This window comes from Muscardinus avellanarius, assembly GCF_963383645.1.
Source record: "Muscardinus avellanarius genome assembly, chromosome: 3".
NCBI classification, from domain to species: Eukaryota; Metazoa; Chordata; class Mammalia; order Rodentia; family Gliridae; genus Muscardinus; species Muscardinus avellanarius.
Window position 1 is genome coordinate 105,686,478 of NC_137788.1, and position 14,101 is coordinate 105,700,578.

The following is a 14,101-nucleotide window of genomic DNA, read 5'->3' on the forward strand; positions in this document are numbered from 1 at the left end:
AAGCCAAAATCTCCAAAGGAACTGTGAGCAAATAACTCTTTCTTCCTCTACACTGTGTGGCCGGTCATTTGGATTATGGCCACGATAATGCTTACTGAAATAGACGGAATAAAGGCTCAAGCTCTACCATCAGGAAAACTTGGATTCAAATTCAGGCTCTGCAGCGGGGCGTGGTGGCGCACGCTTGTAGTCCCCGCATTTGGGAGGCTGAAACAGGAGGATCGCACAGGTTTGAAAGCCAGCCTCAGCTACTTAGTGAGGCTCTCAGCAACTTAGTGAGACCCTGTTTCCAAATAAAATATAAAAAATAGGTCTGGGGGTATAGCCCGGAGGTAGAAAGCCTCTGGGTTTCACCCCCAATACCACCAAACCCCCCCCTCCCAAAAAAATTCAAGCTCTGCCAATTTCCAGCTCTTTCCCTTTGAATACAATTACTTCATCTACTTCAGCCTTAAATCTCCTCATCTCAATCAAGGCAGCTAATATAAAAAACATTTACCTTTTGAGGCCCAGGTGTGCAGTTCACAAGTAGACGGCTTGCTTTGCATGCACCAGGTTCTGGGTTTAATCCCCAGCACCACAAAACAAGCCAACAAAAAGATGAATTTACCATGTGAAACCATTCACTCATAAAAAAAAAAAAAATTAAATGAACATCTACTTACTTTATGCCAGACACAGGCTGTTCAGGGGGCTAAAGTAGTGACCACGCAGACAGTCCTTAAGCACTTTATGTCAAAGTCATGCCATGTGCAACACTATCACCGCGGCAGGCACGTGAACACGCTATAAATGCAACAGGACTCACTGCTAACACCACACGCAGTGCTCAATTATATGCTGAGTTACGTTGCCTTCTAGGTAACCACTCTGGGTTCATCTAGCTCACCGGTTCTCAGTAAGTCTTTTTAAAGGCCAGAGGCTGGGCCTCAGACACATAGACCAGACTGCTTGTTAGATGAAAGAACACAGGATTTGGAACCAATGGTCTTGGCTTCAAAACCCCACCATGCAGCCGGGCATGCCTGTAATTCCAGGACTTGGGAGGCTGAGGCAGGAGAACGGCAGGTTTATAGCCAGACTCGGGTATTTAGTGAGACCCTCTGAAACTTAGTGAGACCCTGTTTCAAAATAAAGAATAAAAATAGGGCTGGGGTTGTAGCTTAGAGGTAGAATGCCCCTGGGTTCCACCCTCAGTACAAACAAAACAAAACAAAAAACTACTATGCTACCTACAAGCTATGGCAGACAGCAGTAGATGTCTCCCAAATTCATTCTCTCTTTTCCTTAAAGTAACAGAGCCCCAAGTTTTGGGCAGAGCAAATGAACACTTAGGATTAGGATAATACTTCCCAGCCTCTCTTGCAGCTAAGAATGGCCATATGACCAAGTTCTAGCCAATGGGGATGTAAGCAAAAGTTATGTGCATAACTTCTAGTAAGCCTCCTTAAAAGAACCTGCCTTTCACCAATCCTTTCCTTCTTTCCTGATGGCTGGGGCTAGAAAGGCTATCTTGGACCCTGCGATGATCTTGAGAGTGAAGACCATGTACTTGGAAAATGGCAGGAAGACCCTAGGTTCCCAATACTATGAGGTATCACATCAGCCCGGCCAGTGATACACCTTGGGTGAGATACTTCATTTCCTTGGATTTCAGTATCACTATCTATAAAAAGAGGTTAATACTTATACATCTTTATACAGCTATAAAAAGATGATGATATCTACCTTGCAGGGTTGTTTTGAGGACTGAATGATAGAACTTGGTTCACAGTAAGGGCTAGAGTTAGGAAAGCTGGTATTACTGCTCAGTTATAATAATATCAGCTATCACTTGGTAATGAAAAATGTAGCAAATGGGACATCAACACAGACTGAGCACCCAGAATGGCTCGAAGAGGCTCTAAGCTGAAAGATGCTAGTTTGGCTCTTAACCATCCCCAAGGCTTCATCCCCATGGTGGTGGGATTAGGAGGTGACAGAATCATTAAGAAGTGGGCTCTAGTAGGTCTTGAGTAACTGGGGGCATCTCCTTGAAGGAGACAGTAAGACCCAGCCCCTTCTTCCTCTCCTACATTTTCTGGAGACAAGGTGAAGAGGTTTCCTCTACTGCACCCTTCGCCAAGGCCCCAAAGCAACAGAGATGGTACTGGAACGGGAATATGGGCTAGAACCTCCAAAACTGTGTGCCAAAAGAATATTCTCTCTTTATACGTTAATTATGTCAGGTCCTCTGTTCCAGTAACAGACAGGTGACTAACACAAAAAGCATCCTCGCCCCTCTCATCCTCCTGACAAGAATTTCCTTCTCCAGCACCTTCATCAACTGGTCCTTAGAAAAGTAGAGTGTACTACCAGTGTTAGGACGGTGGTGTCTGTTTACCCCTAAATCACACTCCCCTTCCCTTTCCTTCAGAACCCTTCCCCCAAATGCCACAGGCCCCCTTACGTCTCTGCTCCTCCTCCTTCTCTTCTACCTTTGATCACCATAGTCCTGCCTCTGAGCTCATGCCCATCAGAACATCAGAAAAAAAAAATTTTTTTTCATACTAAGGATTGAGCCCAAGGGTATTCTATCTCAAAGCAACACCTCCAGTCCTTTATTTTAATTTTTTTTTTTTTTTTTGAAACAGGATCTTACTAAGTTACTGAAAGTCTTGCTAAGTTGCTGAGGCTGGCCTTGAATCTGTGATCTTCCTGTCTTAGGCTTCCAAGTACTAGGATTACCACCAGTGTGGATGGTGGTACCGAGGATTGAACTCAGGGGCAATCTACCTCCAAACTACATCCTCAGCTCTTTTTACTTATTTTGAAACAGGCTCTCACTACATTTCTGAGGCTGGCCTCAAACCTGCAATCTTCTGGTCTTTGCCTCCCAAATACTGGGATCACAGGCATGTACCACCATCCCTGGCTTCGTGTATATATGTGTGCATGCATACATTTGTGGTACTGGGGACTGAATCCAGGGGCATTCTACCTTCAGATACAGCCTCAGTCCCTGTTATTTTTTACTTTAAAGCAGGGTCTTGCTAAGTTGCTAAGGCTGGCCTCGAACCTACAATCCTCCTGTCTCAGCATCCCAAGAACTGGGGTTATAGGCGTGCACCACCATTCCTGGCTTCGGACTTTCTTTCAGTCACGTTTGGAAGCACCCTCTCTGGCTTCTCCCCTGACTAACTGGGGAGCTAGTGATCATTTACTCAGTCCCATTCTGTTCAAATAAGAGACTTCCCAAACTCTGAAGATGAACTTCTCTCCCACTGGAGGAGAACGCAGTTGATTGTTAGCCACTGACAGGTCCTCCTAGGTTGATCCAGAATGGTCCATCTCCTACATCGTTCATTGCTAACACTTTTAAAGCGATTCCATCCTATTTGCAACATCAGCACTCATCTAGGAGGTATAAGTAACTCTTCATGGTACACACAAAATCGAAATGTGCTTTCTGTGTCTAAAGCTCACATTCATCTTTCCTGATGATTCTCTTCCTGTTTGCACAGCCACAAATCCTATTCTCTTCTCCTACACCCCTGTCATCTTTCCACGTCACTGTGACTCGTGCAGACTGACACGGCCCCAGCCGCCCTTGCCTTCCCCGCCCTCCCTATCCTCCAGTGCTTACTTGCTGTCCCATCCACTGCCCCCCTGACTCCATCCATTTTAAAGTGGAGACTTTACTATTCCCAGGGCTCACAAGAGCCTGGGCTTAAGGTGGCTTTGGACCTGGAGCAAGAGTTATGGTGGCAGCCAATGTCTCCAGGTTGGGAGGGGCACACAAGGCTGCAACAGAAGGAAATAAGACATGGTGGCCAAGAACACAGGCACAGAGCCATGCAGCCTCGGTGGGACAAAGACATGAGCAGGATCAGTCCCACTGTCAGGAAAACGGAGCCCAATCCAAACACCAACAAAGGAAGGGAGCAAAAAAGCAAGGCCTAGTGATGTCAAATGTCCCCAAAGACTCACCCCGGGCACCCGCTTCACACAGGACCACAGGACTCAAACTGCCAGAGCCAGAGGCCGGCACCTGCGCGCCTCACCCACACCGCACTTAGCCTCATCCAACTTTCTGCAAACAAGGTTTACTCCAGGTGTGGGACCCACACAGGCTCAAACTCTCGGGGTTCTTTGCTATTTAAATTCACATCCTGTTTCCAAACAGGCAACCTCACCTCTAAAATTAGGAAATGCCAGAGAGGTTTGAAGGTTTTACAACACTGGTTCACATCCATATTAATTCACATTACACAGAAAGAATGTGGATGCATGAATCTGACCACACATATCACAGGGAGAAAATAGGACCCCCGTATGGGTTTGGTTCCCTCCCCAACCCCCTTCTGCTTCTCCCAAGTTAAGACAGTAACAGCAAGGCCCCCTCCCTGCTGTCAGGTGACAAGGACAGAGGAGGCTTCCCCACGGGGGTTCAGTGGATCAGGAATCAGCATGCCGGCCCACAGCTCCAGACGTCCCCACCGTCACTCCTGGCCTTCTGCCACCTATCCCCTTGAAAACCACCTTGTTGCTTTTTTCTTCCATGGCTCCTCTTTGCACATGAGGGTGGGCGTGGAGGGAAGATGACAGCGCCCACCCAGTGCCAGGGCTCCAGCTCCACTGCACAGAGGGCCCAGGAAGTGAACAGCAGGGACACCAGCAGGCAGCCTTACATTTCCTAAGCAGCCAAAAGAAACAAAAGGCACAAATGTCACTGCTCCTTATTTTCCCGTTGGTGGCTCCCTCTGCCCTGGGCCCTACCCTTGCACTCAGCCACACACCCTACTCCACGCCCAAGGCTCTCCAGGGCTTTCCTTGTTTGTCCTTTTGAGTCCAAGTGAATCACTCATTGCTGATTCAAATCCAGATACTAAATGAATGGCAAATACAGTGCAACACATACAAACAGAGGCTTAGGAGACTGGCAAATGGAGGGCTAGCTGCCTTCTTACCTCCTGCCTTACCTCCTGCCTGCAGGAAGCAAACATGGAGACCTTGCATCCTAACCCACGGCTGGGCATAAAATGGCTATACTAGCAGCCAGACAGGTAGGTAGGTGTGTGGGTGTGTGTGTGTGTGCGCGCTCACGCTGGGCAGCGGCGGGCAGGGGATACTGATACTAATGAATTCACACACTTGTTCTCTGACTCAGCCATGCCTGGAACTACTTGGAGAGCCCAAACACTAAAGCTTGGGCCCCACCAGAGAATGTGGTGTCATTGGTTTGGGGTCACTGTCTGATTATCAAGTTCCATTTTAAAGTTCAATGACTGAACCCACTGATGACAAGTTTCAAACTGTTCAAGGCAGTCACCATGTTTACAACCTTACATTCCTTAATTGCCACGACAGCCTTGGATGTTTTATTGAGACTGAGATGCCAATTGTGACAAGATGAACATTGGAACTCAGGTCCTCTTAATTCCAGAGTCCATTCTCATTCCACATACCTGTTCACTCTTGCAAAGGTGCGGACAATGCAGGAAAGCAGTCTCCAATGCCCACAGGTCACTAGTAAATTCCATAGGTGCGCAACACCTAAATTTGGAGATGCAAATACCAGGAGCAGAATGCAGAGGACAGAGCTGCACAGAAGGGCAGGGGGTGTGTCCATGTTTGAAGTCTGAAGAGATAGGTGAGGAGGATGCTCCAGGTCCTGGCTAGAAAGTTCATTCTAGACCCAAGCTGTGTCCTGAAATACCACGCTTAAGACATGCTCAACGGCATAAAAAGAATGGACATGTGCTGCGGCCGGGGGAGGGGAGGCGCTTTACTGAGATAAGAAGCCTTAAGAGAGCCCAGGGGCTCACCTCTGGGGGTCAAGTTTTCTTCCTCCTGCTCTTGGCATTCAGACCATCTCTGAAGGAACACAAAAAATCAATCCTGGCACACCCCATGAACCAGGCAGGCAGCTCCAACTTCTTCGTCTCTCCTCCCAGGACTATGAGCTGAGCTGGGGCTAGTATCCTCAAACACTTTTAGCCTACAGACCACTTAAGTAGAACAATGCATCCCCTCACCTCCCCCATCCCACCCTCTCCCCATTCTCCATAAAAAAATAAATAAATAAATTAAAAGCACCATTATCACCAACCTGACTTGCCTGACAGAATAGGAATTATGTTGCCACTTCCAATTAGGAATGAATGCAGACCAGCACAGAAGCGAACCCCCTGGACATCCGTGTTCGTCCTACTCTGGGACTCCAGCCCAAAAGCCACATGAGTCCCTAAACCACAGATACGCACAGGAGGCCTTACCCCCAGCCCAGTACAGACACTTGAAGGGCGGCACATATTCCTGCTTAAAGACAGACAATATTTCACTGGTTCTTTGGGTCACAAAGGGCCTCTTGGTTTCTACTTCAATCTGTGGCACACCAGCCTCCTCCTGGTGGCCCCCAAAGCCTAGCGTTGATAGGAAAGAACAATAAGGAATTGCAGGAACCGTCAGCAGGTTAAACTTTCACATCAGTTGCACCGATAAGCAGAGCCACTTACCCAGCACAGCCAGACAGCTCAGCACTGGGATAAAGCACTTCATGTCGGCTGCAGCGAGGGCACAACTCAGGGCGCTTCCTCTTCTCCCAGCACTTAAGCTCTCGTTTCTGGCAATCCACTTACAGCTCCCGAGGACAGTTTTGGAAATAGAACTTAACTCAGAAAATGAGAACTGGTGAAAGAGGAGTGATCAGAAGGAGGGAGCTGGGGGTGGGGGGAGTGGCATTGTGAAAACTCTCCTATGCTCAGGGAAGAGTCCAGAGCATTTCTGACGGACCTCTCGGCTCCCGCCACATGGTGTGCCTGGCGGTTTCCACTGGAACTGTAGATTGTGTTGGATTAATCCTCAAGGAACGGGCAAAAAAAAGAGAGAGTGAGTCTGAGAAAATCCTTTCATCCAGTGATTATACAGAAATGTCCTTGGCTTCGCGGTGAAGGTGTCTGTGATCTCCCTCATTCGGATTTCCCAAAGGAAACACGACGGATTTTTGTCAAAACCTTAAACAGTCACAATCACCTTGGCTGGAGTCCACAGCTTGGGTCTCTTCATCAAAAGGTCCCTCCCCATCCATGGTGGTAGGTCCTGGAGCTGTCACCTGGCCCACACCTGCCCAGGTCTCCGGAAGCAAGCCGGCGTTTCCGCAGCCCCGAAACGGTCCCACAGTGCCAGCAGGTCTCCCAAGGCCGGCAGATATCTAAGGCAAACACAAGAGAGATTTATCAAAAGCAAACACAACCGCCCCCAAACCTAAAGGAAAGGAGCACTGAAGAGGTCCGGACACCAGGGTCCCGTCCCCGGTCGGGGGCGCCAACCTCCGCATTCTGACCTTGGGCAGGTGGCCGCCTCGCCCTCCGCCTCAGTTTCCCTGCCCAGAGCAGGGCATCGGTAGGGAGCCGATTGTTCCTGAAACACTTTGACCCGGGCCGCGCTGCCGGGATCTCCCGCCGCCCCTCCGAGCGCGGCGCCGCGGGGGCCCCACCCTCGCCGGGCCCAGCGCCGGCTCCAGGAGGGGCCGCGGCCCGGGGCGCGCCGCTCCCAGGTGGCCCGCTATTGTTTCACCTTCCCCGGTGTTTATTTTTTGCTGATTGGAAAGAAAAGAGCGCCGGCGAGAGGGGAGCCGGCGGCCGCACTTTCCGCAGCCAGAGCGCGCTCGCCCGCCGCGCGGCCGGCCCGGGGCAGGGTCTCCCGCCGCCCCCCGCCCGCCCGCCCGCCCCGCCGCCCGCGCCCGACCTCACGGCCCGCGCCCTCCGCCGCCGCCGTCTGTCCGCCCGTCTGCCGGCTGCCTGTCCGTCGCCCGGCCGCGCACGCCTCGGGGGACCCGCCGCTTCCTCCCCGCCTCTCCGCCCGCGACCGCACGGGCCGCCGCACTCCGGCCACGCCCAGGCCACGCCCCCTCCAGGCCACGCCCCGCCGCCCGGGTCCGTCCCGTTCTGGCCACGCCCCTACCAGGCCACGCCCCGTCGGTCACGCCCCTCCGCCGCAGAGACCCCAGGCCGAGCCGGGACCTGAGCCGAGCTGCGGCGTGGGGGAAAGTTAATCGGAGCTTCTGAGCCCGCCCTGCCCGCCCGCCAGGCGCCCAGGCCTGCCCCAAGCCCAGCGAGGGCCCGCGGCGCCAGGGGCTGCGCCAGGCCGCGACCCCTCCCCGGGGGAGGGGGCCCTGGAGCCCCGGACTGGAGACTGGCATCTCTTCGTGCGGTGGACACCCAGGTGTGCCTCCGAACAGGCTGCAGTCTGGACTCTGCAAACCTCCTACCTCTGGACCTTGGCCAGGCACCTAACCTCTAGGAACTCGGTTTCCTCATCTGTAATAAGGAGACATAACCCTGTTTACTAGGGTTCTGTGCGAAGTCTATGTCGTATTTATGGAGCAATTATAACAGTGCCTGATATATCGGAAACACTCAGTAAATGTAAACTATGTTTATTTTATGATGAGTAGCCCCGTCCAAGCCCGTGTTTTTTATTCATTCGATATTATGGAACACACACAGCCTGCTGGGTAGACAGGGTCGGGCGGACCAAGGCAGGATAGGACAGCCCTGCCCGCGCGGAGCTCACAGTCCAGTTGGGACACAGAAAAATACAACAGGCATGCCAAGAATATGTCAAGGAGGCTCATGCGAGGCCCCCAATCCTGTTTTATTGGGGGTGAGGGGATCAAAGAGAATTGGAAGCAGCAGGAGGAGGTTCCAAAGAAGGAGAGAGGGAGGCATCACAGTCCCTTTAAACACACCTTTGTATGCCCAGAGGGAGACAGTAGCCAGGTTAGAGGACCAGACATCTCTGTGGGGTCCAAACTAGATACTAAGAAAGAAGTGGCCAGACGGGAGCTGAGGTTGGGCTTTGCAAATGGGTTAAAGGATTGTGGCCTCTAGCTGGGGTTGGTCAGTGGGGGAGTGAAGTTATCAGAGGTGCATTTTAGAAAAACCACTGGGGCCTAGGTGTAAACAAATGGACCAGGGGAGTTCTGCAGGAGGCTGGGAGTGGCCATGGAGTGGACCAGGACCATAGGAGTAGCCACCGGGGAGGAGAGGAATGTGGAGATCCTCTTGATGGCTATGGGTTTGTAAAGCAGTTTCCATCCTATTGGACTGTGTGAGAGCAAAAGAATTTAGTAAGCAAATATACTTTTAATTTACTTATATTAAAAAAAAAATTAAGGCCAGGCATGGTGGCGCACACTTGTAATCCCGGTACTTGGAAGGTTGAGACAGGAGGATTTCAGGTTCAATAACAGCCCCAGCTAATAGTGAGACTCAGCAACCTAAGAAGACTCTGTTTCAAAATAAAAATAAAATGCCGGGCGTGGTGGCGCATGCTTATAATCCCCGCTCTTGGGAGGCTGAGACAGGAGAATCGCACAGGTACAAAGCCAGCCTCAGCTACTTGGTGAGGCTCTCAGCAACTTAGTGAGACCCTGTTTCCAAATAAAGTATAAAATAGGTCTGGGAGTACAGCCCGGAGGTAGAAAGCCTCTGGGTTCCACCCCCAGTACCACCAAAACAAAACAAAACAAAAAAACAAACAAACAAACAAACAAAATAAAAATAAAATAGGACTGGGAGCATGATGGTAGAATGTCTCTGGGTTTGATCCCCAGCAACACACACACACACACACACACACACACACACACACACACACACATTCAATATCCTAAATGTATAGGACAGTGAAGACAATGCTATGAAGGTTGTAAAGATAACTGGAGATTCACATTTGTCTTCCCCTCTCTGCCTTGGCTATAAATTTCTTGCAACCAGAATCTGCCCTCTAACTACCATTTATCCCAAATAATTTCTAGTATTTGATCTGCATATATAATTGCATTATAAATACTTCAATTGAATTGAATATCACATAAAAGTGTTATATCGAAAAGTTTTTTCTTGTGTCTTAAATATGACTCATTTTCACCTAGACAAACATCTTTCAGTTCTTGTCTGCTGGACTCCTTTATTTATTGAGCACCCACTCTGTCAAGAAAAGTCTCTGCTCTCATGGAGCTTACCTTCCAGTGGGAAACACGGACAATGGAACAAACAAATATACGGCATAAAGTGACATGTGTTCCAGAGGAACGTGGCTGAGGGCATCGGGTATACGTAGGGCGATGGGAAGAGGGATCTGCCATGGGTGGGTGTTCAGGGCAGGCCTCTCAGAAGGGATGCCATTTGGCGATTTCTAAAGGAAGCCTAGAGATGAGTGCAAAGCCACTTACTTGCTTGAAAAATGAAAGGTGTTCTCTGTGTCTGAACAAGTGTGGTAAAGAAGAAAGGGAAGAGAGGCCACAGAGGAGATCCTAGAGCGTCTTGCAGGCCGTAATTGGTTTGGGGCTCTCTGGCTGCTGGGGGAAATGGGGTGCCAAGAGTAGGAGCAGAGAGAGCGACACTGAATAGGAGCCTCTCGCAGACACACAGGTGAGAGAGGACCACGGGTTGCGGACTAGGGTGGTGCAGGTGCAGGTTGTGAGGAGTGGGTGGAATCTGAAAATGTTTCCAAAGTACAGCCAATGGAATTTGCCAAAGAACTGAATATGGAGGAAAGAGAGGAGCCAAGGAATCTCCCAGAAAGTCCCCCTCAGCCAGCTTGGGAGCTCTGAGTCCACCAAGCTGGCCAATCCGATCTCTAAGATCGCAGTTCCTGGGGTCTCTGCTGGGTCTCAACCTTGGACCTCTGTACTCAATAATCCCTTCTCAGTTCTTTGCTTTCCGAACAACCCCTCTTCCTAGGCATTCTCTCTCTCTCTCTCTCTCTCTCTCTCTCTCTCTCTCTCTCTCTCTCTCTCTCTCTTTCTCTTTTTCTGGTATTAGGGATTGAACCCAGGAGCATTCTACCTCTGAGCTATACCCCGAAGCCTTTTTATTTTTTATTTTGAAACAGTGTTTCACAAAGTTGCTCAGGGTCTCTCTAGATTGCTAAGATTCTCCTCAAACCTGTGATCCTCCTGGTGTAGCAGTACTGGGATTCCAGGCAGGCACCACCAGGCCCCGCCCACCGTGTACCCTTCCATATGATTGTTCAACCTTGGCTTCTATCACCGCCACAGATATGTTATAGCCGGTCCCCAGCATAGAATTCTTTCCAATTTTCATGTTTATGGAACATCTACAATTTGCAAAGAACTGTGCTAACTGTTGGATGGGGAGAGAACAGTACAATTAAAGGCTGCCTCTACCCTCCAGACACAGAAAGGATTAAATGAAGTAAGTATGAACAGGGGCAGAATGGCAGCCCCCTTCTGGAGATCATCAGCAAAGGAGAGGATTGAACTGGAAAGAGTCCTGAGGGAAGAAGAGACATGGAAGGAGAGGAGAGCACAGAAGTCCCCTGTCAGCACTTCTCTCTGGTGCCTGGGCTGAACATCAGCCCTTTGCTTTAGAACATTCTACATTTGAATATGGAAACCTCTCCTGGATTGGCCAGGGATCAAGTGGACATTTTGGAAGACTCCTGAATCTTCATCACCATGGAGTTAAACTCAGAAGCCTACAGAAGCTGGGCTGAGCCGCAGCAACACAAAGCCTTGGGGCCCCTTGGCTGAGAGCACAGCCCCCCGGGAGCCTGCATGGCTTCAGTCAAGCATGATGGTCCCTGGTGCCTAATTTCCTGCTTTTCAAGAGAATTGAGAAATCTAGACTTTTCTTTGAATTCATCCTAATTTTGTTTTTTGGAAACTAGTGTTTACAAGCTAGGGGGAAACCAGCACGAAATTTGTTTGTGATTAAGATATGGCCAAATGGTTCCATCGGTTTGCAGTCTCTAGAAACATAGATGGGTGTAATCAAAAGGCTTCTCTATAAACCAAAAACAGCATACAATAGCGCTTTGAAGGAAAACAAAGGTGTTGGCTAAGCTCTCTGTGTCACCTAAGGGAAAGTGGAGGGACAGGGCATTTTGCCTAAAGATAGACAACTAGCTCTGCTCACAAGCAACCGATGTTAATTGCTCTTAATGCACTGTGAAATGCCAACTACAAAGAACAGCCTGCAGAACAGACCTCCTGATCGCTGGCTTTCTTCTTGGTGATTACCCCATTGCAGAAAAGGATCCCCAGAGCCGAACACTAGGAATAGCTCACACAGGATACCATCTGTCTTTTAAAAAGTAGAAAGAGAGGTAGCTAGTAAACCTCTTGAGCCCTGGGTGGTGAATGGGCAGTACCCAGTCTTTACCCACAAGCGGGTGCTCAGAATTTGAGAGGCGCCATCTGGCGTTAGAGAAGAACCTTGGATTTGCCCCTATGGGGCTCTGAACACGAGTTTATCCCAGAGGGAAAGAAAAAAAAAGATTCTGTAAAGAGTCTATTCATCTAACATCCTCCTTTCGCCACAAAACACAGAACTGTGCCTCCTTCTTTTCTTGGCTGACTGAGGACAGTGGGTCTGAGTTAGTGACCCAGATCTGTGCTATCAACACCTCAATCTGGTGAACTCACTCAGCCTCTCTTGCCTGAGGCACCTCGTTTGTAGAAGGAGGTGACAATAGCACCCGCCCTCAAAGGTAGGTTGTAAGGATTAAATGACCTCGTATATTGAAAGGATGCAGCGAAATGCCTGGTACTTAGTCCTCAGCACTGATTAGCTGTTCTCATCTCTAACTGTGCCCTTCATATGATCCAAGGAGCATGGAACCAGTAGTCAGAAATTCCAGCTTCCAAGCCGGGTGTGGTGGCGCACGCTTGTAATCCCAGCATTCAGGAGGCTGAGACCTGAGGATCACGGTTTGTGGACAGCCTCAGCTACTTAGTGAGGCCCTCTGCAACTCAGCGAGACCCGGTTTCAAAATAAAATAATAAAAAATAGGGCAGGGGGTGTAGCTCGGAGGTTGAATGCCCCTGGGTTCCATCCCCAGACCCGCAAAAAAAAAAAAAAAAAAAAAAAAAGAAATTCCCGCTTCCAGCCCGGGCTCTCCTGTTTATGGATTATTTGACTTCTCTGGACCCACATTTATTCTGTAAAGCAAGGTTGGAGAGACTACTTAAAAGTCCCAGGTTTTGCTACACGCGAGTTACTGCAGGAATAGTGTGTGTGTGTGTGTGTGTGTGTGTGTGTGTGTGTGTGTGTATAGGTACACAGTACTGGAGATTCGATCAAGGGGCAAATTACCATTGAGCTATATACCCCCAGCCCTATTTTATATTATATTTTGAAACAAGATCTCACTCAGCTGAGAGCCTCACTAAGTGCTTGAGGCTGGCCACAAACCTGCGATCCTCCTGTCTCAGCCTCCCAAGTACTGGGGTTACAACAAGCGTGTGCCAACATGGGCAGCTTGCAAGCTTGCAAGAACTTTTTTTTTTTTTGGTGGTGGTACTGCGGTTCCTGGAAGCCCTTCTACCTCCGGGCTACACTCCTAGACCTATTTTATACTTTTTTTTTAAAATTTGGAAACAGGGTCTCTTAAGCCAGAGCGGCTGGCTTCGAACCTGCGCGATCCTCCTGTCTCCGCCTCCCAAGCGTGGTGGCGCACGCTTGTAATCCCCGCGCTTGGGAGGCTGAGACAGGAGGATCGCGCAGGTTCGAAGCCAACCTCAGCTACTTAGTGAGGCTCTCAGCAACTTAGTGAGACCCTGTTTCTAAATAAAATATAAAATGGGTCTGGGAGTATGGCCCAGAGGTAGAAAGCCTCTGGGTTCCACCCCCAGTACCACCAAAAAAAAAAAAAAAAAAAAAAATATATATATATATATATATATATATATATATATTAAATGCAGATTCCAAGGCCCACCCAGGAGATGCTACTTCTGAACATTTGTATGAGACTGGAATCAGATGACTTCTAAGGGCTCTTCCAGGCTATTTTGTGATCCATCTGCAATGGTCTGGATGTCATTTGTCCTCACTTTTACAATGTTTCCACTCATACTCACTTTGACATTTGATTGTTGTAAAGGTGTTGCTATAGAGGGACCTATAAAATGTAACTAGAGCAGAACATGGTGGTGTACCCTTGTAATCCCAGTACTTGGGAGGCTGAGACAAGAGGATTGAAGATTTGTGGCCAGCCTCAGCTACTTAGTGAGGCTCTCAGCAACTTAGTGAGACCCTATTTCTAAATAAAAAATAAAATAGGGCTGGGGGTGTAGCTTGGAGGTAGA

The 14,101-nt window shown here is 49.3% G+C and overlaps 1 protein-coding gene across 3 annotated transcripts in view; it reads right to left on the minus strand.

Annotated features, from left to right (window-relative positions):
- The window catches only part of IGSF3 (immunoglobulin superfamily member 3), a gene marked incomplete at both ends in the record, with an annotated part of 93,941 nt that extends 87,401 nt beyond the window's left edge, over positions 1 to 6,540 (minus strand). For all 3 annotated transcript variants that reach the window (XM_080692230.1, XM_080692229.1, XM_080692228.1), the window contains one exon: positions 6,498 to 6,540. In XM_080692230.1, the coding sequence (XP_080548356.1) occupies positions 6,498 to 6,540 (43 nt within the window). The remainder of the gene's footprint in view (positions 1 to 6,497) is intronic.
- Positions 6,541 to 14,101: the final 7,561 nt, after the last annotated feature.